The sequence below is a fragment of the Natator depressus genome, chromosome 1 (assembly GCF_965152275.1).
Source record: "Natator depressus isolate rNatDep1 chromosome 1, rNatDep2.hap1, whole genome shotgun sequence".
NCBI lineage: Eukaryota > Metazoa > Chordata > Testudines > Cheloniidae > Natator > Natator depressus.
In genome coordinates, this window is record NC_134234.1 from 339,419,131 (window position 1) to 339,446,200 (window position 27,070).

A 27,070-nucleotide genomic window follows, 5' to 3' on the forward strand; every position below is an offset into this window, starting at 1 on the left:
TTTACCTCATTCCCCAGTGCAGAGCAGTAAAATGTTACTGCTTCCCAGAGGCATGAAATATAATTTTGCCTTGAAGGTTAATAGTATTCTCCCCAACGAGGAAAGGAATGAGTGAATTAAAAGCTCTTTCGCAACGTCTCACTCTGCCCCTTGGAAACAGGCAAGAGACCCTGCTTCTCCTACCTCCTGAGTGCAGTCTGCACCAAGTGCCCTCCTGTCTGTGAAGCTCATGCTAACAGGCAAGCCACATGGAAAGGTTGCTCTTGTGGGTTAGGTGCTGGGCTAGGACTCAGATCTGGATCCATTTTCCAGCCCTGCCACAGACACCCCATGTTACCTTGGTCAACTCACAGATCTCTCTGGGCTTGTGTTCCCCACTGTAAAATGGAGGTTCTAATTCCCTGCCTCACAGGAGTGTTGGGATGTGATGAGGGGCCAGATATGCACCTATGCAGAAGGAGAAGGGTGACCCACTGGTGAGTTAGGCAGTCCCTGAAGCCAGGGCCAAGAGGAGAAAGGTGAGTGTTCTCAGCAGTCCTGCTTCTAGTTAAGAAGCATTAGATTACTCCTTAATCAGGGAAAACCTCTGTTCATTCTTGGTCTGGAGCTGACGACCCTCAAATCCCACCCCAGCAACTCTACCAGTTATACTACAGGATAATCCCCGTTAGCTATTAGCAGTCGCAGTCCAGATAGTTTTTTTTGTCAGATCTAGAATCAGCACAGGGTGACTGCACTTCAGTGTGGACTATTTCCTTCCTCCTGTCTCCAAACCAGGGGATGAGCACACTGCCTATATGCGCTCCTATTCCTACCAGGCTGCAGTGGACAGAGATGGGACTGTAACTTGATGCCCTGTCCCATGCGTGTTTTTAAGCCTCTCAAAGCAGAGGCTGCTGGACACCTGGCTCTCCCTACGTTCCAGCCTCTGGTGCCTACGGTCACCACACAAGGTCTCCTGAAGTTCTGGCCTGGTCTGGTCAGTTATGAAACAGGCTGATGATTGCACTTCCCCCAGTGGCAATCAAGGCAGAATTACTGGTGGAAGAAATGTAAAATATTAGACTCCCCTCCAAGCCCTGAGTTTCCTAGTCAGCCATGGAGTACAAGGCCAGCCTCTATGCTCCAACCTGGTCTGTCATGAGCAATCCACTAAATCCATCAATTTCCCACATCGCTCAGGAGAGGATATGAAACACAAAAGGCGGCAGAACACTAATCCATTCGCTATATAAAACAACCAATACTAAGCGGGACATTTCCTATTACCTGCCACACATTCAGACAATTATGCTGATTGATTCCAGTCAGGTTTTACACCCCACTTTATCCATCAGCAAAAGGCATTGTTGCCATTTAATATAACAGAACAGAACATGCTTAATATAGCCTGGCAAACTGCACAGTATCGGCATTACCAGTCACAATACTTGATGAAGTAACACAGTGTTAGTGTGGCCAGATTTTGTGCAATCTCTGTATGGAAAGTGTAATAAAAAACCTATTAGAATGTCTACACAACAGTGAGTCCTCCTATAATTCTTCTCTTATTTCCAGTGAACGTAGTGCCGGTGGAAAGGGCTGGTCTGACAGTCTTGGAGACAGATGTTTTCCACTCTCAGAACAACTACAGCTCTGAGATACCATGGTGATGGGCACAGGATAGATACAGTAGAACCTCCGAGTTACAAACACCTCGGGAATGGAGGTTGTTCGTATCTCTGAATGTTCGTAACTCTGAACAAAACATTCTGGTTGTTCTTTCAAAAGTTTACAATGGAACATTGACTTAACACAGCTTTGAAACTTTACTATGCAGAAGAAAAATGATGCTTTCTCTTTATTTTTAGTAGTTTATGTTTAACACAATACTGTGCTGTATTTGCTTTTTTTTTTTTTTTGTCTCTGCTGATGCCTGATTGCGAGCTTCCAGTTCCAAACGAGGCGTGTGGTTGACTGGTCAGTTTGTAACTCTGGTGTTCATAACTCCGAGGTTCTACTGTAGACAGACAGATAGATATTTGCAGTGTTGTTGTACCCGGGTTTGTCCCTGAGATTAGAGACACAAAGTGGGGGAGGTAATATCTTTTATTGGACCATCATCTGTTGGTGAAAGAGATGAGCTTGTCCTCCCTAAGGGTAGGACTCTTCTTCAGGATCTGAAAGGCCTAGTATGGTTCAAATTAGAATTAAACATTTAGATGGGTAATGAGAACATCCACAGATATGTTAGAGCAGGGGTTCTCAAACTTTATTGCACCGCGACCCCCTTCTGACAACAAAAATTACTACATGACCCCAGGAGGGGGGACTGAAGCCTGAGCCCACTCAAGCCTGCCCCCCGGGTGGGGGAGCCAAAGCTGAAGCTCAAGGGTTTTAGCCCCCGGCAGGGGGCCTGCAACCTGAGCCCCGCCCCCCAGGACTGAAGCCCTTGACCTTTGGCTTCGACCCTAGGCAGTGGGGCTCAGGCTTCAGCAAGTCTAAGCCAGCCCTGGCGACCCCATTTAAAGGGGGTCGTGACACACTTTGGAGTCCCGACCCACAGTTTGAGAACCGCTGCCTTAGAGAACTATATATGTATATAGTTCTTGCATCTTCTCTGAAACAGCTGGTACTGGCTATTGTTGGAGACAAAATAATGGACTAAATGGACCACTGGTCTGATCTGGTACAGCACTCCTATGTGTCTCCTCCTCTAATACAGTTAAGATAAGCAAGGAATTTCAGGTCTCACTGGAGAGAAGGGTAGGTATAGAGGGGGCTCTGCAGGAGTAGGAGTTAATCCAAGCCAATGCAAGAGTTGGTTCACTTCCCGCCCCTGCAAATTAAACCATAGGGCACCTATCATGAAATCTACACATTATTAGAACTATCAGTCTAGCCAATAGCTCACCCTTCCTCCAGCTCCATCTACCGCAAGCACCCTGTATGTCTCTCAAACCAGAGAATTTAGTGATGGAAAAACACCTATTAGCTAATGCAGTCTATTTTCTCCAACAGAGGGTAGGTCCCTACAGTACATTCGCTAGCATTTTGTCCAGTCTCCTGTTAAATGCCCCAGGTGATAAGATTTCCACCACTTCTACTGGAGAGACAACTCCGCAAGCCGACGGATCTCACTGGCAGGAACTTTCCTCTGATATTCAGCCTCCGCTGTCCCATTATTCTTAGCTAACACCCCATGTATTACATTACATAATCCCCTCCCTCCTTGGTATTCACACCCTTCCAGTACTTGTGAACTGCTATCGCATCTCCTCTTAGTCACTCAGCCAAGCTAGATGTATTCTAGCACTAAATCTTTCCTCAGCAGCCAGCCCCTCCTGTCCCCTAATCATTTTTAGTTGCTCTTCTCTGCCCTCCCTCCCCTTTGTCAATACCTGCCTGGCGCCTGGAACTGAACATGCTATTCTGGGTACAGTGGCAGCAGCGTCACCCAGACCACCATCCTCTGTGATGTGATGCCCCTGAGCACACACTGGACTTTCTTTAATGCCGTATCGAACTGCAGACTCATGGACAAATCACTAACTGCCGGCGAGTTGTGCTTGATTCCATCAGGGCTCAATGTAGCCAGTATGGTCCAGAAGCACCGAGCACTTGTGACTCCACACGAAGTAATGGGAAACGTGGATCGTCGGCACCTCTGAAAATTAGACCCTGAATCTCAGTTGCTGTACTCACGCAACTTTGACCCGTCATCAGCATCCCTGCTCTCCCAGGCTTCTCTGCCCTTCTGAGTAGATTACCTTTCTGCAGATGTATTAGTTTGTATTTTTCCAAGTGGAATTACCCCTCTTCTACAAAATCAAGCAATCAATCAATCAACCTAACACAGCCCTGCAGGCAAAGCACCTTTGACCAAGACCCTGTGTCATTTTATCAGATGCTAAAGCAATAGAGGGAGATGGCTAACCGCCAAGCCCATTGAACAGCAAGTTCTAATCCTGTTTGTTAATCTGTGCGTCTAGCACTGGCTGCATTGTGCAGAAGGGTCTATAATATGGATTCCAAATAATTAGAGGAAGGTCACTAGCAGGTATAGACCTGGGCAATCCACAGGAACATCCAGCTCAGGCTGAGAAAGACAAGGGGACGCTGACCTCAGCTGTTCTTGGAAGCCTGGCTTCCAGGGGGCAATTCAATAGGTAATTAAAATGTGCACAGTTCTAGCTGGGTGATTTGTTGTTTTTTGTTTTAAAGGCTCATCTGCTAGACTGGCAGCTTGTGTGAAAACTGGCATCCCAGTATAAAAGGCTCCCTGCCCCTGGCTTTGGAATCCACTTCTCCACTGTTTGGGAGTAACCAATGGAACATGAGATGGTCCCCTTTTACTGCACCTTTCATCAAAGGACCTTGTACTAGGAAGAGGGCCTGAAACATAAGCCCTTGTATCAGAGGCCTGGTATGAGGCCTGAGGCCTGGGCTAAAGTAGCGGTCAAAACTTTGCTGATATAAAAGCTGTGAGTTAGAGGAAGAACCTGCTGATATTGCAAAAAACACACATTCCTAAGAGGTGCTGGGCACAGAGCATTCACGCAAAAACATTCCAGAAGGGTGGTGCCAGAACACCTCGGTACCAGCATATTCCCTAAAGATAAAAGGAACACGCTGACCCATCCTAAAGATAAGGTCAGGATGACAGTGCGATGGCTAGAGATATACAAGGTGATGGGTGGTAACTGGCTATGTCCAAAGGTGTCAACTAACTACCAGCGGGGCAGTAGGTAACTTTTTTTGTATTGGTGTATAAAGATGTGTCTCAGAGGGAGGGTCTTTGGCTGGCCTAGGAGATAATGGAAAGTCCCGCCATTAACTGAGCTAGTCCATTGCAATGGGCATACATGTGTTAGTGTACCTGTAACCATTTAGCCACGGCACTAGGACCGTGCTTCACTGACAATAAACTAACCAAGTGCCTTCACTATGAACCAAGTCTGTGGATTTATTTGGTCATTTGATCGGAGCCTGCTGTACGGGCTATCTGGCCAGAGTCAGTACAGCATGCAGAAAGAACACACACACACACAGCCAAACATCTATCAGCACTGTGACCCACAACCACTGATCTGGTAAATAGTAGGAAGAGGGCCTGAAACAGACCTAAGAGTGCTCTGCAGACATTTAGCTTCACAACAGCCTTGTACAATTATCCCCTTACCATAGGCAGGTAAACTGAGGCCCGGAGTAATTAACTAGTAATTTGACCCAAGGGCACACATTCAGTCAGTGGCAGAGTTAGGAATGGAACCCAGGAACACTGGATCTGCCCCCCTTACACTAACCACTTAACCACACACCCTACAGAACTCAGGGCAGAGATGGAGAAGCTAGAATACAGTGGGGACAATTTATGTCCAGTCTCCTGCTCTGCCACAGACTCCCTTTGTGTCCTTGGGCAAGTCACTGAATCTCTCTGTGCCTCAGTTCCCCCATTGTCAAATGGGGATCATAATACTCCCCCTCCCTCTCTATCTTGTAAATTCCTCAGAGCAGGGACTCTCTCAATGCGTGTATGTACAGCATCTAGCACAATAAGATCCTGATCTCAGCTGGATCTTCTAGGCCTTATCATAATACTAATAACATAAATAACAAATAGGGTTGGTAGAATATTTACCATCAAAACTATATTTTGACATATTTGGGTTTTTGTCTCAATGTTTTTTTCACGGAAATGGTCTGTTTTCCATGGAAATTTTGACCTTTCATTTTAAAAAAACCCAAATGCCCAAAAAGCAAAAAAAAAAAATTATTCAGAAATGCCATCACAGTGCCTCAGAAGAGACATAGTCCAGGTGCACCATGCCCCCGTTCTCCTCTTTAGACCAGGTTCCTTAGACAGCCTTCATGATGCACCACAGCCGGGGACTCCCATGATGCACCACAGCAGCTCAGCAAAGAAGGGAGACTGTGATGCATTATGGGAGATGTAGTCTGGCCAGGGACACTGACTCATAAAGGGTAATGGGAGCATGAAGTGTCCAAGCTACAATTCCCAGGGAGTACCACAGTGGCATTACTAAATCAGAAAAAATTGAGTTTTGGGCAAAATATTCAACCTTTTGCTGAAATCGCAAAATTTTCTGTGTCAAATGCTGATGAAAATGTTTTTTCCCCCATTTTTAATGAAGTTTTCAGTGGATTTTTTTTTCTAACGAGCCCTAATAATAAATAATAATAATAATAGTAAAATCCTGCTGGTCATGATAAGAATCAGTGCCCTGAGAAATAGACTGATTGCACAGTGCTGATACACAGAATGTATGCCTATCTACATACTTCCTCCTAGCCGTCACTGCTCCCAACCAATCCTCCAGCCCCTCAGACACAACTAGACAGTCATGGCTCAATCTCAGCCAGTGTTTGCCCTATCGATTTTCTCCCTCCTTCCCCCCACCAACCAAAAAATAGTTAGTGATTAGCTCCAAAGGAGATGGGGGAAAAGGGACCATCAATAACACAAGGTAATGCTCTGGGTGCAGCTGGGAAGGAGGAGGCCAGCAATGCAGAGCCTTGAAAAGTTGGCTTACTCTTTGGCTCTAATGAGGGGCTGCTCTCATTAAAACATGAGCTGGATCCAACCATCTGTTTCTGCCCTGGCCTGTGATGAATTCCCACTAATTCCCAAACTTACATGGCCTCTAAGTGGTAGCTTGAGAAAAACAAACAACTCTGTTAGCAAGTCAATGTCAAGAGGAGATGCAGCATGGGTGTCCAGATATTTCCCAGTAATGGGAGGAGACAGGACTTACTCAGATCCAGAGGGATCCATTGGCTAGCTCCTGGCAGGTTGCATTTCTCAGGTGGTTCTCTACCCTCAGATCCCTTGTGCCCCCACTAGAGTGACCAGCAGGCTGGATTTGGGACCAGTTTGTGACAGTGACTTTGAACCATCGTATGTTGGGAGTGATGGCGTGAGGGGGTAATCCATGCATAACGCATCCATAAACCATCAAGTCTCTAGAGGCATCTAAGATAAGCTTAGCATGTCTCCTACTGGTTAGGTCAGGGAGAATATGGCCTTTTGACTAATCACATTACAGATTGAGAACTTGGGGCACGGAGAAGTGACCTAACAAGACCAAAGTCACACAGTAAGTCAGTGGCAGAGGTAGGGACAGAACCCAGGAGTCCTGATCCTTTGGGATGACACTGCTTTATATTACACTCACAAAGACACCGCTGGTACAAACCTCTTTCTCAAACTGAAATCAAAGAAAGAAAAAAGAAAGAATGAGAAAGCGAGCGAAAACGACTTTGACTTGAGCCAAGCTGAACACACATTTTAATGGGCATCTTTTACTCCCTGCTGTTGCTGCTGAAAGGCTTGTAAAAAGATCCTGGCTTCCCCTTCATGCAGTTAGTGAGCTAATCAAACACAATTCAGAGAAGGCGCCTGACGGCAGTTCAAAGGCTGCAGCTAATGAAAGGGAGTTGAGGTTTCTTAGCAGGACCACTGAGTAGCTGAATGGAAAAAGAGCTCACTCGTCAGGGGCAGCATGGGAGAGCTGCCAAACGCCATCCTAGTCCAATGTCATTTCAGAGCCAGCCCTGCCTGTTGCATTCTGGGAGAAGTGAGGAGCAGTTTAGCAATTACCTCTGTGGGAAAGGGTCCCAAGCAAGCCCCTTCTGGAACAGCAGGGGCTGAGATTCTCCTCTGAATTCCCCAGCATAACTCCATGATTATGTGTATTACAATAGCACCCAGAGGCTTCAACTGAGCTCAGGGCCCCGTTCTGCTGGGTGCTGCATATACACAGAGTGAGAGACAGTCACTGCTCTGAAGGACTTACAATCTAGACAAAGGAAGCGGAGTTATTTCCCTTTTCCAGGTGGAGGACTGAGGTACAGAGAGAGTAAGTGACTTGCCCAAGGAGCCTGTGGCAGAGCTGGAAATAGAACTCAGATCTCCTGGTCCCAGTGCAATGCCCTAACCACAAACCCTCCTTCCTCTCGGTGGAGACATCAGTAAAGTTATGCACATGAGAGGAAAATGAGGCCAGCAGTTGTGTACAGGTAACAGGCCAGATCCTGACCTCAGTTACACTGGGGTAAAACTGACATGACTACGGACGGCAGTGACACACTGCTGCCGATGGAGTCACGCCAGATTTAACCGAATTTCTGCCCTCTTTGTGTTTAAACTGTTCTGAAAAGTAAGCTAACCCCCACTGTGTTCATCCCCAGGGGGAAGCTGCAGTGTCAGGCTGGCGAATTGCAATCTGTTTTCCGGTAGACGTTTGGTCTATAAATGTCTCTGACCCCAAAAGAGACAAGTTGCTGTTTCAAATATTTAAAGATATAGTATTGCACTGCTTGGCCTTAATTTTGGGCTTCAGCAGGCTATTGATTGCTAGGCTCCTTATATTATGTTAATAATGTCATAATGATGTCAGGGCTACAGCCCAGGCCCATAGAGCTCCGGAGTGCAATATGTTTAATAGCTACTGTTGTTATTAATCGATTTTGCAGTCCTTTGCTCTATGCGTGTTTTTTTCTTTTAACGTTTTTTATTCGATTCCCCAAACATCCAGGCGGAGTGAAAAGTCAACCCACTCGCAACTACTTTCACTTTTAATTCAGGGGAGGTCTTCCCCCACTTCCCAGCAGGATCAATAGGATATTAACTGTAACACTCAATAGCTGAACCGATCAGTTCCTGAGCTGCCAGAGCTGCAGCTGAATGACGCACTATCAATGGGACAGGAAGACTGACGCTCGGAACCTTTCCTCCTCCTCTCTCAGGCCTTGTAGATGTTCAGTCAATCAATGCTGGGAGGGACTCATTGATTTCAGTGTTATGCTTTTAATTCTCTAGGGCAGAGAGAAGAGCATGGGGTAAGGAGCTCTTGTTTATATGTTGGCAGGGCCCAGTTCAGCTCAGGGCTCCATTGTTGAGAGGCACTGAACGAACACATAGGGGGAGACAGTCCCAGCACACCTCTTTTTGAACTCCATGGGACTATTCACAGGGTTAAAATTGCTCCCCAGCCTGTTTTCAGGAGGTCTAAGGAAGTGTCCAGGAAGTGCATCTCTTGTGTGGACTGGCCCCTCTGCCATGGACATTGGCCAAACTGGACAGTAGGTAGGCATAGCGGGCTGGTCCACACAAGAGATCCACTTCCTGGACACTATGGTGCTAATAAGCAATGGTCACATAAACACCACCCTATACTGGAAACCTACTGACCGCTATGCCTATCTACATGCCTCCAGCTTTCATCCAGACCACACCACACGATCCATTGTCTATAGCCAAGCTCTACGATACAACCGCATTTGCTCCAACCCCTCAGACAGAGACAAACACCTACAAGATCTCTATCAAGCGTTCTTACAACTACAATACCCACCTGCTGAAGTGAAGAAACAGATTGACAGAGCCAGAAGAGTACTCAGAAGTCACCTACTACAGGACAGGCCTAACAAAGAAAATAACAGAACACCACTAGCCATCACCTTCAGCCCCCAAATAAAACCTCTCCAACGCATCATCAAAGATCTGCAACCTATCCTAAAGGACGACCCATCACTCTCACAGATCTTGGGAGACAGGCCAGTCCTTGCCTACAGACAGCCCCCCAACCTGAAGCAAATACTCACCAGCAACCACACACCACACAACAGAACCACTAACCCAGGAACCTATCCTTGCAACAAAGCCTGTTGCCAACTGTGTCCACATATCTATTCAGGGGACGCCATCATAGAGCCTAATCACATCAGCCACACTATCAGAGGTTCGTTCACCTGCACATCTACCAATGTGATATATGCCATCATGTGCCAGCAATGCCCCTCTGCCATGTACATTGGCCAAACTGGACAGTCTCTAGGTAAAAGAATAAATGGACACAAATCAGACGTCAAGAATTATAACATTCAAAAACCAGTCGGAGAACACTTCAATCTCTTTGGTCACTCGATTACAGACCTAAAAGTTGCAATTCTTCAACAAAAAAACTTCAGAAACAGACTCCAACGAGAGACTGCTGAATTGGAATTAATTTGCAAACTGGACACAATTAACTTAGGCTTGAATACAGACTGGGAGTCTGTCATTATACAAAGTAAAACTATTTCCCCATGTTTATTCCCCCCGCCCTACTGTTCCTCAGACTTTCTTGTCAACTGCTGGAAATGGCCCACCTTGATTATCATTACAAAAGGGTTCCCCCCCCCCACCCTACCCCCGCTCTCCTGCTGGTAACAGCTCACCTTACCTGATCACTCTTGTTACAGTGTGTATGGTAACACCCATTGTTTCATGTTCTCTGTGTATATAAATCTCCCCACTGTATTTTCCACTGAATGCATCTGATGAAGTGAGCTGTAGCCCACGAAAGCTTATGCTCAAATAAACTGGTTAGTCTCTAAGGTGCCACAAGTACTCCTTTTCTTTTTGCGGATACAGACTAACATGGCTGCTACTCTGAAACCTGAAAAATACTATTTCTTTTGTTTATCTTTTTTACAGTGCAAATATTTGTAATAAAAAATAATAAAGTGAGCACTGTACACTTTTTATTCTGTGTTGTAATTGACATCAACATATTTGAAAATGTAGAAAAACAGCCAAAAATAAATGGTATTCTATAGTTTAACAGCGCGATTAATCGTGTGATTAATCATGATTATTTTTTTAATCTTGCGATTAATTGCAACTTTTTAAAATCACTTGGCAGCCCTAATTGAATGTCTTTATCCTCAAAAGACCCCTCCCTCTGAGGGAGGGTGGTGCTATTATCCCCATTGCACAGATGGGAATTGAGGCACAGAGAGGCTAAGTGACTTGACCACGGTCACATGGGAAGCCTGTGATGGAGCAGGGAACTGAACGCAGCTCTCTCAAGTCCTAGGCTTGTGTCCTAACTACTGGATCTTACTTCCTCTCTGCTCTAAATGTCCCAAACAAAAAGGCTCCCATTGCTTCCCTTGGAACGCTATTCCACAGCTGAATGGATCTCACCGTTAGGAAGTTTCCCTTAGCATTCAGCACAAATTTTCCTTAAACCCCCCAGCGCTCCTTGCTATAACCTTTTCGACCCCTTGCTGCTTAGACCCTCACAATCCTTAGAGGCACCTACCACAACCCACCCTGGGTCACTGTGTAGCCAAGCTTCACAGCTATAGTTCTTTTAACTTCTCCTGATCAGTCACTCCAGACCCTTCAGCACTTTTGAGACTCACTCCTGTCTTTGCCACAAGATAGTCAGCTGAATAGTGCACCCATTCCTGACATGTAGCTTCCTAGCAGCGCCTTGTGCTGGCTGTGTCTCAATTTGCCAGGGGCTCATAGGCTATGACAGGGAAAGGGAAGGAGGAGGAAATAGATTTGCAATTAAACATTCTTGATCTTTGCATTCGCACATCTTATAGGCCTAGATCTATCCATAGCTATCGCTACAGGGCTCCAGGTAAAATTCAACACTCAGGCCTCCAATCACCACCGGGTACTAACCCAGGCCAGCGGATGGGGCATTGTCCTGGAAGTCGTGAGTCCTTTGTTCCATACCCAGCTGTGACATTGGCCAAATCTCTTCATTTTTCTTTGCCTCAGTTTCTTCCTCTGTAAACAGCTGATGATGCTCCGACCCACCAATCTAAGGGCATGCTATTTTGTTACTAGGGATCTCTCTATTCTCACAGTAGGAGCCAGTGGTACCAGATTGGAATATATTCCATTTAAATATTCTAAGCCGCACTATGAAGAGACTGAGTAAAGGGGGAGGGGGGGAGAGAAGGATTCTCATATCTCCCCACAAGGCCAGGGTTCAGGCTTTCATCTGGCTGCCCTAATTCATGGCAGGGGGCTAAAGAATTAAAGCAACGGCTTCTGCCTTGGGAGATATTTCATGCTCTCAATGCAATGCTATTGCAAAGCAGCTAAGGAAGAGGCCTGGGGTGAGAGCTGATGGGAGAAGGCATGCTACAGAAAGGAGAAAGATGCTAATTGCTCAAACCCCAGAACGAAATAAAGGGTCTGTGTGTTGTTGAGGATGGTGGTGGTGGTGGTGTGTGTAGGGGGGGCTGGGAGGAGAGTGTATCCCTGGCAGAGGATGAGGAGCTGGATGAAACCAGAGCATATAGAGAAAACTGGAAAACAACAATCTAAGCAAATGTGGAGCCCCAGCTCCCCTCAATTTCAGCTCCCCAGAGAATGTCCCCACCTCAGGACACACTGAGCAGCTCGATCCTTTGCTGCTGTATGCAAGCTGTCCACACCTAGCGGGACTCCACACAGCCCGGCCAGGTTTCCACCCAACTCAGCCCTTGGGAGCACTTTTCATTTCCCGCGGAGACTCCTCCTCTGGTGCAGGGCCGCTGTGCGCTGAGAGGACAGTGACAAAGGCGCCCTCCCTTGAGAGCAGGGCTGAAATGAGGCAATTCAAGGGTTAGTGTGCATGAGAGGGAGGAGGTGCGAAGGCGTGTGTGTGAACATGACAGGGAAAGCTAAGTAGTGGACTGAGAGAGAGAGAGAGTGCGCGCGGGTGGCCGTACTGAGGGGAGTTCGTTGGTGTGTTTGTGCGCACAGAGAATGCAGTGTGTTTTTGTGCGTATGTGTGTGCAAAAAAACCCAAGAGGACTCTGTGTGTGTGTGTGTGTGCAATAAGAGCTGACAGGACTGTGCGTGCGACCGTGCGCGTGTGTCCGCATGTGAACATCCCTACAAGGAGGCAGCTGAGTGTCCTAAAAAGTTCCTAGCGATTATTTCAGGAGGGAAAGCCTCCTGCTTTCCCTCCTCCTGAGACCTGCCAGGAATCCGACACTGTCAAGGATGATGAAATGTCAGGAAGAAAACACATTCGGAGGCAGACGTGACCCCGCCCTGGGGAGAACTCATTCGCTGTGCCATTTTCTCTCATTGGCAGGTTATTGGCTGCAGAGATACTGGCGAATGTCTGACAATAAGACAGAAATCAATTCCCTGGAAACAGCCCTATGACAGAAACTGAATTTTCCAAATCATCCATCCATCATAACTCTCTCTGATTTTGCTCCAGAGGCTGTACGGCATTGCAAGGAACCCTACAGGGCATTCATTATTCTGGTATGTAGCAAGTTAGAAATGCAGTGGAATTGCTTACCAGAAATCCAGCGTGAAATTCTGTATATAGCAAAGATCAGCCCAAGCTGCAAAACTCAGATCAGGAGTTTGGCCTCCCCCAGGGTTTGGGGTTTCAATTCACCCACTTATACAAATAGGCCCTGATCATGAACGTTTAAGTCAGCATCTGGACACCACTCACTAGATTCAAACACAGCATAACTTTCCCCTGCACATCTGTTCTGCTTTCCCGTGCCTGCATCCACCATGCAGCTCTATCAATGTGCACTTCAATCCTCATCTATCAAAGCACCAGGTAATCTAGGCCTCCCTAATGCACATCAATACAGATCGGTAGCAACCCTTGCTATTTCAGTCCCAGGCTCTCCTCTGATCACACACACAAATGCTGAACAGCACCATCCATTGCTACTAGGGTGACCAGATGTTCTGATTTTAGAGGGACAGTCCCGATATTTGGAGCTTTTTCTCATATAGGCACCTCTTACCTCCCTCCCCCATCCTGATTTTTCACACTTGCTATCTAGTCACCCTAACTGCTACCCTAGTCATGGGCCTCCAACACGCTGTGGATGCATCTCAGTCCTGACCTGCAGCCTTGCCTGAGATTTCAGTCCTTGGCCCTGTGCAATGCAGCCAAGGCACCTCGATTCTGATCGACAGTGCAGTCAGCAACTCCAGCCCAGAGATCCCGACATAGCTGTGCTGGGGCGACCTGTGACGGACTGACAATATCCTGTAATATTCTGAACAAACCTGATGGACTTAAGATCAACTTTACTGAATTAAGTTAAAACCTTATTGAATCAGGGTTAATACCTTTAGGGTCCATTGCATTGAAAATGCAGTTGTGTATGTGTTGTTGTGGCATTGTATGCACCTTCTCTTGAACGTCCTCTATTATCAACCTTTTAAAGTCACCCCCCTTCAGAGGTTCACATATACTAGTTCAAACTGGATCCTCCAGGCACCAACAAACAAAGACAGGGGCTGGGGAGAAGTAGCCTGGTTTTAAACTGGCTCAGGGTTGTTCTTCCTGATCCAGCAGACAGACAGGACCACGGGTCCATAGAGGGCCCCAATCCTTTGGGAAGGGTTCGAAGGACTGGCCTACTGAAGCCTCATAGATTGGGTGCTAAAGCTGGGATGAACTGGTAACCACAAGGAATCCCCCGTGGGCGGGGGGTTGAAAGACTGCCCCAGCAGAGCCCATGTTCGAGTTGGGGTGAGCTTATTAGTAGGTGTGTAGGTTCATCAATTGTTTTTAACGTTTTCTCTGTAATGCTTTTTCCCTTAAGACTCGAGCAGGCTTGCATCGGAAGTGCTGTGTGGTACCTGGACACTGTCGCAATTACACCTGCTAACTGTCTCTGAAGAGAAAACAAGCAGGTGCACTTGGGCAACCTGTGCGCTGGCAAATGCACTGTGAAGGCAGCGAGCTGTGCAGCCTGGAAATACTCCAGTCAGAAGGGAGAGAGACGTGGGTCTCCAGGCAGAAGGGCAATGGCTGGGGAGCCAGCAGCCTGACAGCGGGCGCCCTGGCTGGACCACTGAAGGGAAATAAAGGTGCAGCTGCCCTGAGCTGTGGCAGATCCTAGTCCTGATGTACAACATGCCACGCTCTTGCAGCCCTGCCTTGTGTCCCGACTCACACACACAGCTCTGCTAATGTGTCTCATTCCTGACCTGGTCTCATTCCCTCCCCCCAACCCCCCATCCCTCAGCCCACACACACACACCTCCCCTGAGCAGAGACTGCAAAGCGGCTGCTCTGTCCTGGAGACAAATCACAAGTACGACACCAAACTCACCAGGTCTCCAATAGTGAAAGGCTCATTCGGAAACCCGCTGCACAAACTAATTAGCCTCCCACCCCATCCCCACTGCCCTCTAGCTAGGAAGAGCTAATCAAGGAAAAAGCCTGTTATCAAAATACATTTACCAGACACCAGCGTATTCCAGTCTGCGGGGCCCGGTAAAATCCCTGCGTCGCCTCAGGGAGCCGCAGCCGCTCCGATGAATCAACCTGCACCACTGTTCATGACAAAGCAAATGGAGCACTCCTGAAAGGGACCTGAGTGGCACCTGGGGAGGCTGAGATCAGAAAAGGAGCAGGGGCAGTGCCAGCTGGCCCCGGGCTGACCCTGCCACCTCTACCTGTGTGGATAGTGGGGCCTCCAGGCCTTGTCACTGGCCTTTCTGCTGAGGCCACTGGGTGCAATTCAGGGTGGTTCGTTCAGTGTCCACGCCTGTACACCACAGACGGATGTGACTTATCAAGAGCCAACCACTGCGTCAGAGCCTTTCGGAGGTTAACAGGGGATTGGCTCTCTCTGGACCTAGAACTCATTTCACAAAGGCCTTGAAAGAGCCTCCAAGATGATGACACGTTTTGGGCAGATGAGATCTGATGCCGAGGTGCATTAGATATGCCTCAACCGATGGATTACGATGAAAGTTTAGATAGACGTGATGCAAGATGCTGAATAGCCCAGTATAAATCTACTGAGCCATCTGGGCCCTGCTGCGAGCACCTTTATGCAAAGGACGAAACACCCTCCCCTCGTTCAATAACCACCTGAGAAAAAGATGGATTCACTCTGTGTCAAGGCCCATTACGGGCAGATTACTCCGCTCCGCCTAGATCTCTGACCAAGCTTCTGCTAGGGTCTGCTGCTTAGAGACTCAGTCTGAGTGCTGGCTCGGACAGTGCATGATCCAAACCAGCCGCAGCTTGGGGACACGGCTCAACGGCTATGTCCCCACAAGCTGGCAGGTCTGCCACTTTCGAGCGACACATCAGAGAGTTTCCAAACCAAATTCCATGTTTCGAGATTTTCTTCCAACGTTTTTATCCTGCGTGACTCCAACCAGTCCAACAACCTTAACTCTGCCCAACAGCCCTTCCGGCTGCACTAGGAAATGTGGCTTAATCTCAGCTACGCATGTGGGTGGAAGAACAAACAGGGCGAAGGGAACAAGGGGCAGATCTGAACTTCCCCAGAATTTGGGGGTTCGGCTCAGCCCATCTGTGCCAGCCACAAGCTTCAGAGTCAGAGCTGGGTTTGAATCTGAAACCTTCCACCATTCAGCGGAAGTCGGGTTCATCTCTAACAAACGATGTACTTTTGTTCTGACTCCTAAAGCTCTTTGCAGACAGCGAGGCCCCTGTGGGATTGATGCCTGGGGTAGGAAGAACATAAGAAGCCCTCCATACCCCACACAGGCCCCGACATTTCCTGTCTCCCACGGCAGCACCTGTTAAAGGAGTTCAGAGAGGAAGAGCGTGAGCGAGAAACTCAGCCCAAGGGGGAAAAAGATCCTTTCAGCGGACTAAAAGTCAAGCAAGAGAAAGGCTTTTCAAGAGCTTGCGCCTGATCTTATCGCTGCCTCTGTAGGCGGCTTGGGTTACCGGAGACTCTCTTTAGTGACTCAGAAGACTTTGACCAAGAAAGGTAAAGTCAGGGTCGATCAATGAGACTGTGCCTGCTCCGTGGCATCACATTACCTGCCGAGGCAAGACAGCATTATTTTCTGGTCTGGCCATGAGTCTGTGGGAGGAAGAAAAATAAGAAAAAAGCCCCCAGATTAGGCTAGTTGTTTAAGCAAAGTTTTCCTTTGTATCAGGACAGTCTATTAGAAATGAGCCTCGTGAATTCTGGATGGAGAGGCTTCCCCAGACCCCCAGGGCGAAAGGGGGCTGACACCGAAGACCAGAGCTAACTGGCAGGATAGATGCCCTCTCAGCCAGGACTCGCCATCCCTGAAACTCTTGTTTCCCCATGGTGGTAGCTAATCGCTAGCTAGGCCCAGCCTTCTCAGCTGGAGGACAGCTGGGAGTGCAGCCTGAGGCAGCCAGGGAGACAGGGCCAATGCATCCCAGCACCTGCACAGAGCAGAAAGCCCAAAGACAGAGGAGGCAGGGCAAGCGGAGGGAGGCGGTAGGGTGAAGGGTAGGTCCCCTGATTTGGAGGGCACTCCTGGGCAGGGCTCAGCTCAGGAGGTTGGTTGGCACGACAATGCCCCTTGCAGCAGCAAGTGGAAAAGCTGTGATTTGTTTCCCACTAATAAGAGAAAACTTTCCCCCTCCCCCCGTCCTCATGCTCTGGTTCAGTGACACTACCATGACCTTGCAGTTGGCCTTGGCTCACCAGCTGCCTTCTGTCCTAGGCACTTGGTCTCTCTGTGCCAGCTATTAACTTTTCAGCCTGGTTACCACCCCTCCCTCAGCCTCCCTGGAGACCTGAGCAGAAGCCGAGCCCCACATTTTCAATTTACACCATCTAAATGATTCATCACAGCCTAACAAGGCCTAAATACAGCCCCGGAGGGGAGCTGAGCCACTGAAAGGCGAGGAATGAGATGAGATCTAGAGATACAGCACTGCAAAGCTCCAGTGACTCAGTCTCTTCCTTGCCATGTAGAAGCCAATCAATGTCCCTCCCTACCCCCACCTCACGCTTCCCCCCCCCGCCCCGGCTCTCTCTCTCTCTCTCTCTCAATAGAGTCAAATTTCCCCCTGTAAGATTAGGATGGGAGAGTCACAGAAATCAATTCCTGGGCACCAGCACGCTGCCCCTTGCATAGAGAATTCAGGATCGCAATGCAAAGTCGGATCCCAAAGCAGTCACCAGACACCGTCCCAGCTCCCAGCCCTCTGGGCTAAAGCATTCGCTAGCGTTCACCGGCCGGAGACTCAGAGCTTCCAGTGAACTGATGGATGGGGCTGTGGGGAAGCAGTGTGCACTCGGAAGCAGTGTGCACTGACACCTCCACTGAGGACCTCAGTCACTGATGCTCAGATCCAACAGTGAGAAGCATTCTAGAAATAAACAGACAGCTACGCGCACCCGACAGGCAACCCTTCTCTGTTAGGTGAGCACTGTACGACATGCCCAAGGCATAACCCTGCACTGCCGTTAATTAAAGATGATTGATACTGGAGAGGAAGGATGCTCTTGTAGTTAAGGCACATGCCTGGCAGTCTGGAGCTGTGAGTTTCATTCTTACTCTTTCAGCGAGGGCTTGGACAAGTCACGGCCCTGCTCTGTGCCTCAGTTTCCCCACCTGTAAAACAGGGATCACTTTACCTCAAAGGAGGCTGGACTCCTTCCTGCTTATGAAGCGTTTGAGACCCTTGGCTGAAAGGGGACAGAAGGTGATGTATTAACACTAGTGATGGGCAGTGGTTCTGACAGGTTTTCCTGGAGATCTTGCATGGAGGCGCTGATTATACATCAAGTCTAGGAAAGGTTGATTAATGAACTTTACAACGTTCCCAGATCCAGTGCCAATAAGGACCCAAACACCCAGGTGCTGCTACCCTAGGCAGGTGGACAACTTAACTCTGCAGAACAGGAGCTGGAAGTTGTGTGAGAACAGGGATATCTGGCACTGCCTGCTGCTTGCCTGGCTGGAAATGCCCTGGACTCACGTGATTTGCCCCTTCTGCTTCCAAGCCCAGCTTGAGGGGCAGAGGCAGGCAAATAAAATAAAATAAACACAGAGATCACAGAGAAGACAAAGAATTACTGGCACCTTTTCAGTCCCCCAAGTGCCTAGTTCACTCCAGGTTTGGTTTAAGGGTGAAGTGTCCTTTGTTATGCTGGGTGGTTCTAACTGGAGCCAAACTTGCTCACCCAGCCCCACCAGATCAGACATATTACAGGAGCTCTGGAGTTTGGAGAGTGGACCCGGGACACAATGGGGCGGGGTAGGGAGGGAACAGGACAACAAGGCAAGGTGAAGTGGTCACAGCACTGTTGTCTTTTCTTAGGGAGTCTGGGGGAAACGAGGGGGGACGCGGGTTCGAGGCACACAGCAGCTTCCCCCAAGGACAGGAGAGGCCATGGGGAGCATTGGCGCGGAGCTCACGCCTGGGAAGCAGGATGAAGGAAAGGAATTTAGAGGGAGGATTTACGTGTTTTCCTTTTTGAGCACCTCAAAACCCAAAGTGAATTAGCCCTCATGGCCCTACCGTAAAGCATGTAAATAAAGGGCAGCCCCATTTACAGAGGAGGAAGCAGAGGTTAAGCAACAAGCTCCCAGGTCACACAGAGTGTCTGTCCTAAAGTTGGGAACAGAACCCAGGAATCCTGCTGTGCTGGCCGGTGTATCAACTACAAGGCCATCCTTCCTCCTTAAAGGAGGAGAAGGAGGGTGTTGGGGGGAAGGTTTGCACGTGGGATTCCTAGTCTATTGAATCCAGTTCTCTCTTCCCTACTATACGCTGGCTAGCATTTTCTTTAGCTCCCTGGCACCAAGTTGCTCTGCAATCTGCAGTTGTCTCTGCCCCTTTTCTCTCTCCGGGGATTTATTGCTAGGTGCATTGATTGCTTGATCCCTGCCACTGACCCTGGGTGGCTGCAGCAATAGGCTGAGATGAAATATCTGGTATTTCTGTGGTTCAATCAGCGGCTAATGTTGTGGTGTGATGGTTTCTTCTACGCATCTGGAATCCCGATCACTGAGCCAGTCGGGTAGCGACACCTACTTCTCCAGGCCAGACCAGGCCAGATTTACATGCTTCCTCAAATAGAAGAAATGAGCTGGCTGATGTCAGGCACTCCTGGGTCTGTGCTCTAACTTCACCCACCTTTCAGGGACTCCACCTTCACCTCGCAGGTAAATGAACGGGATTTAGCTAGGCAATGGAAATACCCTCCCTGCCTTATCTGCATCTCCATCCCCAAGCCTGACGTCCAATGATTGTCTGAAAAATGTCTGAGCGGCTTTTTAATGCTAGACCCTGGGCAGGGCACCCCCGTTCCCGCTCGGTACAGAGGCGGCAGTGTTTGGTTCTTGGTTTGGAGAGGAGGGGACATGTGACGTATTCATGATGTTTGTACCACAGCTCAGGCACCTTGGTGATGCGGCACAGTATGCTTCATACATCACTATCACCATCATCAAACTAATGCACTGCACTGGGCGAGCGTACCTGTGTCCCCACCCGCCCGGGGCTGATCCACACAGGATAACAGCCTACTACTGCTCTCTGCTAAAAGAATGAGTCCTTCAGCTCCAGTAGTAGAGGCTCAGGCTTTAGACCTAGGGGTGCTGGGTTCACTCCTCCACCTGCGGGGTTCTCAGCAGTGATGGGTGACTGAGTCACCCCGAACTGTTCTTCGGGTTCCTATAGACTTGGGTAGGAGGATCTGTCACTTCTCACACCCTCAGAATACGCGGCACGTGATCAGCAGCCACACAGCGCCAGATCCCACACATGGGGGGTTCAGTGTGCTTTGACAGCCCTGACACCCCTGACACCCCCTCTGTGCCTACAGAAAGGGTTCAGTGCTGGCAGAGGCTTCCCCTATGCTGATTCCCCCAACATGCCTCAACCTGGACCCAGAGGAACCATCTCCAGAGCTGGACACGGAGTTCATGGCTGCTCTGCAGAGACCCCCACCGAAGAGACCAATCGGAGCACGCAAGGAGGCTGTTTGTTGGGATGTGAACACCTGCCTGCTAGGAAATGAACCGAGAGCCACCGATTCATTGCATACAAGCCACCGAGCACCAATCAGACACTAACAGCATTCAGTCACTATGGGGACATGCTGGATGGAGCTGATGACTTAGAGGTGAGAGGCCCCCTTGCTCATTACCAGCCCCACATGCCAGACAATCCCTCTGTCCCGTGAGGGTCATTTGACATAAAGCACTGTGATTCCAGTGAAAGATGCTACATAAACAAATCAATAATGGCAATCCATCCAAGTCCTTGATACAGAAGAGGTGGGCTCCTTCATTGGCTAGCTTACCGGTAGCAAAAAGCACTATGCTTGAATATCACGGTGATGGGCCCGGGAGAAGAAGAGCAGAGGGAGACTACACCAAATCTGGCTGTTGAATACAAGTGCTGGCCTCACATTCTCAGACCAAGAGGGACTAGCAGGGCCCCAGATGCAGCTTGCTCGGTATAGCTGGGGTAACGTTTACAAACCCTGACTCAGGCCAGGTGTGCTCAGGATCTTCCGAAGGCGGAGCCTGACTCCTCGTTTTGGGCATATTCAGTCAGGCCATGTGGCTCTGATCTGAAATCAAGCAAACCTTGGTGGTTTCACACCTCACGAGTTGATGGGGTCAGCTCATGGGGTGCGAACCTCCCGTGGGCTGATTTACATGAACCCACTCAACGCTACCAGCAGCGGGCTCATTTCACTCCACCCTCCAGCGACCCCTGATAGCCACAGGCCATGCTGGCCTCCAAAGGGTATTTCTATGTCATACTTGTCCTCTGTTGGATGACAGCTTGCCATGACTCTTGAAGGAAAGGGCTGTGAATACAGGGAGGGAATGGACCCATAAGAATAACTATGCAGTGAGCCTCTTTCCCTACTGAAGACCACTGAGACTCAGGCAAAGCATCAGTAGGCTATTAACAGCACCCTCCCCGCCACCCCCAGCGGCACTCTGCTGGTCTATATATGGCCATGAAGATCAGACATGCTGCCAGGCCCTGGGTGCCATTGGCATGTGATGCTTTCCCACCATTCACAGCTTGCCCCAGCCTTGAGCTCGACAGGCCTGAGACCCAGCTCGCTCTGGCACTGGAAGAGGGTTTTCTGCAGGTGGATGTTGAGATTATTGAGAGGAAGCCTCAGGGTCAAAGGAAAACAATACAAAGTGCTGCAATGTCAGCAGGGCCTGAGGCCACCTCAACTGAAGCTCTGCATTCATTCTAGAGACACCTGGCAAGGCTGTATTTCAGAGTATGGCCTCCTTCCCTGCAGTGCCATTTTAGTGAGCAGACTCCCCCCAGGCACTGATACTGGGACCCACGTGGGGTGGACACTATCTGCTCAGACTTTGCCCACTGTCCCAGAAGAGCCAGATGGATCTGCTTAAAACTATCAGCACTGAAACAGTTGGGCTGACATTTACATTGTTGTCACTAGGTTTCAGAGTTAACAACTCGCTGAGGTGAAATGGGCAGTTCCCCTTTACACATTACCTTTGAATTTTCCCCCGTGTGCCTATGAAATCCTGAGGTCCTGATTCTCCTCTCAAGCAGGAGTAACTCCCTTGAAATCAACAGCGGCCAAAGCAATGTAAGCAGTGGAGAGTCAGACCCTACAGTGCATTTGAGACTTGTGTCTAAGTCTAGCCCCAGCCTTGGTCCTGCTGCCCTATCCGTTGGAGAAGGGAATGGATTTGTCCCCCAAAAAGAAACTGTAAGAGTGAATAGGCCTGATTCAAAACACAGTGGAGTGAACAAGAGCCTTTCCATTGATTTCAATGGACTCTGGATCAGGGTCTTGCTGAGCCCCTCCTTATCCACTCACATGTGCACTCAGAAGGGAGAAACCCAGACTGCCTCGTCTCTGTAATTATTTTCTTTACCATTCTAAATGAAAGGAAGACGACTGCTTCCGCAAGGACACTCTCTCTCAGTCTCCAAGGCCCCAACTGAGCTGCTCAGGTCGCATTTTCGAGCGATATCTTGTGCCCCGCCAGGGAAAGACCTGTCCGTTTGCAGCTTTGCTGCGTGCCCCGGTAGAGAGTGAGAAAAGCGCACTGGGGCAAGGGAGGCAGGGCTGGACGGAGGGAAATGCCGTCGGGCCGTACTTACGTGTTGTGGAGCACACACCAGCCACAGTGGGGGTCCCCGGAGCCCAGGCAATTGCTGCAGGTCTTGTACTGCCCGCACGACTCCACGGGCACTCTGGTCAGCTGCGGGAGGAAGGGAGAGAACATTTCAATCTTGCTACACTGCTCCCAGTTTCTTTCTGGAGTGCAGGGTGTGACGCCATTCACGCTCCTTGCTGCAGCGATCTTCTCCTGGAGCTAAGCCTCTAAGAAGGGAACCTGTGCAGAGCTCCCCAGGCCAGCCACGCAGGGAATCCTGCAGTGTGGACTCTGAATACAGCTGTTTGTTACACACGTTGGTCCGAATTCTAACCTGGCATAACCCTATTACAATCAATGGCGTTACACCAGGAGATTCAGCCCCATACCTCCCTCTCCCCTGCTCACACACACACACAGCACTGAAACAAACACCCACATGCAGGCTAACGTCCTCCCCTCCCCACACATACTGCTGTATGGCTTCAGTTACACGATTCTGTTTGGACAGGCCTGGGCTCAGCACAGCAGACAGCCTGTTTGCAAAGCACGGCTCTAGAACACATTGCTAAATTGCTAATTCATCAGATCAACGCACCTTCGGCTTATGGCCTAGATGGCAACTGCAGGGTGTGAACTGGTAACACAGGCTGTGAAAGTAGCTCTCTAGCTACCTCTCTCTGGGACTTATATGGCCCCCCTTTACCACAGCATCTGATCCTCACAACACCCCTGAGAGCTAGCGCAGTCCCACTATCCCCATTTTAGTGATGGGAACTAAAGCACAGCGAGGCTAAGTGCCTTGACCAAGGGCACACAGGAAATCTGGGGTGGAGCAGGGATGGGAACCCAAGTCCTAGGATAACAGCCTACAACCACTTGGCCATCCTTCCATTCTAAGAGCTCTCTCCTGTTCTCCTGTCTCCAGGCCTCTCTGCCACACTTACTCCATGGTGAATATTTTCTTGGCCAATAAATCGCACACCAGGTATCACCCACAAGCCCATCTTTTCCTCTGGAAACTCCAGCTATTTTATTTTCCACGTGCATCCATGTGCAGCTATCATTCCTCTAGCTCTCAGTCCCCTGGACTTCACCTCCAACACCACCTTAGCTTAGGGCAGCCGAAGGAATTTCAAAACCTCCTATAATTTTCAACCATTCCCAGTGGTTGTTTATACACCGCATTTCGCTCCAGTTGGGCTTTCTGTTTACACACAGTTTCACTTCCTGGTTTTCCTATCCTAGCCCAATGCTGTTGCCAGCTGACACATTGGTACAGTGTCTCTTTGTCCCCCTCTAGTGGTGAGACAACATAAAGAGGGTTACGACTTTATCCATGCCTCCAAGGTGCCAGCTGGGCTCCTGTTACTCAGTGTGCAGAGGTGCTAATCTCCAGAGAAGGCTACAGGATATAAGCAGTGAGAGAGCTGGAACTACCGGCACTGCGTTCTGAAAGAGACTGTTGCGAGCCTGGCTGCAGAGGAGAGTTTTTAACCCATCCCACAGCAAGTAAGCATCTTTGCATATTCCTCGCTCTCTTTCTTTCTTTTTAATTAAAACATTTCATAGAGTCATAGAGTTTAAGGCTAGAAAGGACCTCTCTGATCATTTAGTCTGACCTCCTGTATAACAGGCCACAGATTTCCATTTTATTAGGCTTTCTTTTTTTAACCAAAATCTACATTTTGTGCCCAATGACCTGAGAGTGTCTTTCCCACTGACAGAGCTCCAGAGTGGATCCGTAATACACAGTCAATCACCCGTGCCTTCATACCAGCCCATGATGGCAGGGCAAGTTTATTCCTTCGGATAATACAGTATGGTATTACCCTGATGAAACACCACTCAGAACCGCCAACAATAAGCTGCTGAACAGCTGTTAGTGACAGAGAACAAGAGAATACATCTGGTTCTTGTGGACAATTTTTTAAAAGGATACAGCATGCAGGTGGGTTTGAACTGTGAAGTGTCAGACTAAGATTCATTCTGATGGTATCTTTGCATGAAACAAGAACAGGTCGGGTTTTTTTAACATCACAAGCAAAATCCTAGGGTTACACAACATCTGTGAAAATCCTTTGTTTTGTTTGGAACCTGTTTTTTTACCTGTAAACCATCACAGTCTGTGGGGAAAGGTTTCAAATCCATATTTCATAGGTCTGGCAGGACTTTCCCCAGAAATCCTCAGATGGACCCATGGCATATTTTATTCATCCATTTTACCATTGCCTGTGGTAACTCTCCCAAAGAAACTAGCTGCTGCAGCTGGGCACTTTTACATAACTATGGGCAAACATCAAAAGCTCAAAGAAACCTCTAGAAGATTGGGCCTACAAAAGTGGCCATGGAAATGTCATGAGTACAGACCAACGGGGTAGAGGAAATAGGGGAAATAATGCAGGGGAAACAGGATACAAACTTTTTCATACCTTCAAAAAGTTTTGGTGGAAGGTTCAAGAGGTTATGGGCATGCTATGGGGGGGATGGGGTGGAGAGTCCATAGATTTATAGAGTTTATGGTCAGAAGAGACCATTAGATCATCTAGGCTGACCTCCTGTATATAGAATTTCACTCAGATACTCCAGTATTGAGCCCAATAACTTGTTGGACTTGGGGATAATCTACACTTCAAAGGTTTTGCCAATACAGCTCTACCAGCAGAGCCCCCTAGCGGAGATGCATCTTATTCCGTAAAAGGAGTTCTTTTGCCAGGATAGTTAAACCACCTCCCTGAATGACATAACCTGTACTGGTATAGCTGCACCTACCAGTATAGCTGGTATAGCTGCACCTACATGGAGTGGTTCGCCGGTACCGCTATGTCAGTCAGGGTGTGTGTTTTTTTCACACCCACGACCAACATAGATGTGCCAACCAAACTTGGTATGGTAGACCTGTCCTTACATCTATCTCTCAGAAAGGCATCCAGTTTTGATTTGAAGACATCAAGAGAGGAAAACTCTATGACTTCCCTTGGTAGTGTGTTCCTCTGGTTAATCACCCTCTGTTAAAAACTGGGCTGGGTTGGTTCTTCCTTTATCAGGTCTGGTTGGACCATCCCTAGATCTTAACCCACTAAAATACTTGCAAAAGTAGGTCATAATTCAGTGGTTAAAGACTGTAAATCTGTCCTTCCCAAATGCAAAAGCAACTTATTATGTATTTGACCTTCATCCACCTTGAAGGATAGAAACTTGTAAGTAAAAGTGGGCCTAAGCTATGAAGTTCAGGTCCAGATCCAAACTACGCTGAAGTTAGACAGGGTTCTGATCTGATTTTCCACTTTAATTAGAGACCTCAATTTCCCCAAAGTCTGACAGGGCTCTAGCCCTGTTTGCATCTGTCTGATATAAACAGGTCTGAGCCGTGAAGTTTAGATCGGAATGTGCACTTCTCCATCATCGGATGGAGTTCCAGTCTGGTGTTCTGGTCCAGACTCAGCTCTAGTTGTGGCTACGGCATTAGAATGAAAGGGGAGCTCTGGGGAAAAGGCAACGCTCATAGAATCATAGAATATCAGGGTTGGAAGGGACCTCAGGAGGTCATCTAGTCCAACCCCCTGCTCAGAGCAGGACCAATCCCCAATTTTTGCCCCAGATCCCTAAATGGCCCCCCTCAAGGATTGAACTCACAACCCTGGGTTTAGCAGGCCAATGCTCAAACCACTGAGCTATCCCTCCCCCAAAGACCTCTGGGCTTAGGAGGGGGGAACAGAGTTGCAGAGAGCAGCTGTCCTTCCTGTTCCAACCTCTCCCATCCATAGAATCACAGAATCTCAGGGTTGGAAGGGACCTCAGGAGGGCATCTAGTCCAACCCCCTGCTCAAAGCAGGACCAATCCCCATTTTTTTTTGCCCCAGATCCCTAAACGGCCCCCTCAAGGATTGAACTCACAACCCTGGGTTTAGCAGGCCAATGCTCAAACCACTGAGCTATCCCTCCCCATATCCGTCCAGCTAGAAGCAAAAGCCTGACTGTGCTAGTAGCAGGTGTAACTAGCCAGGTCGGGTGGCCTCATTGGCAAATTGTTGCAAAGATGTAACAGAAATTAGCTGCCTATGTCGGTTTTTGTATAGTTGCCCACTACTGTGGTATCTGAGCGCCATTCAGCCATCCAATGAGAGCAGTAGCAGGACCTAGGGAGTATGGTGATATCACATACCTGGCCCTGTACTGCATGCTTCCCATCTGGTGAACTTGAGAGACATGGGTATGTGCTACAGCAACACATTATGTTTGTGTTCATGCCTCCGAGACACACAACTACCCAGTATGAACTCACACCAAACCATGATATTAGGAAAAACTTTTTCACTAGGAGGGTGGCGAAACACTGGAATACGTTACCTAGGGAGGTGGTGGAATCTCCTTCCTTAGAAGTTTTTAAGGTCAGGCTTGACAAAGCCCTGGCTGGGATGATTT

General features: G+C 48.6%; 1 protein-coding gene across 1 annotated transcript in view; it reads right to left on the reverse strand.

The window, feature by feature from the left end:
• PLXNA4 (plexin A4) overlaps positions 1–27,070 on the reverse strand; it is a 612,910-nt gene that overhangs the window by 199,690 nt on the left and 386,150 nt on the right. The window contains exon 5 of the mRNA XM_074942701.1: positions 22,650–22,750. Within this exon, the coding sequence (XP_074798802.1) occupies positions 22,650–22,750 (101 nt within the window). The remainder of the gene's footprint in view (positions 1–22,649; positions 22,751–27,070) is intronic.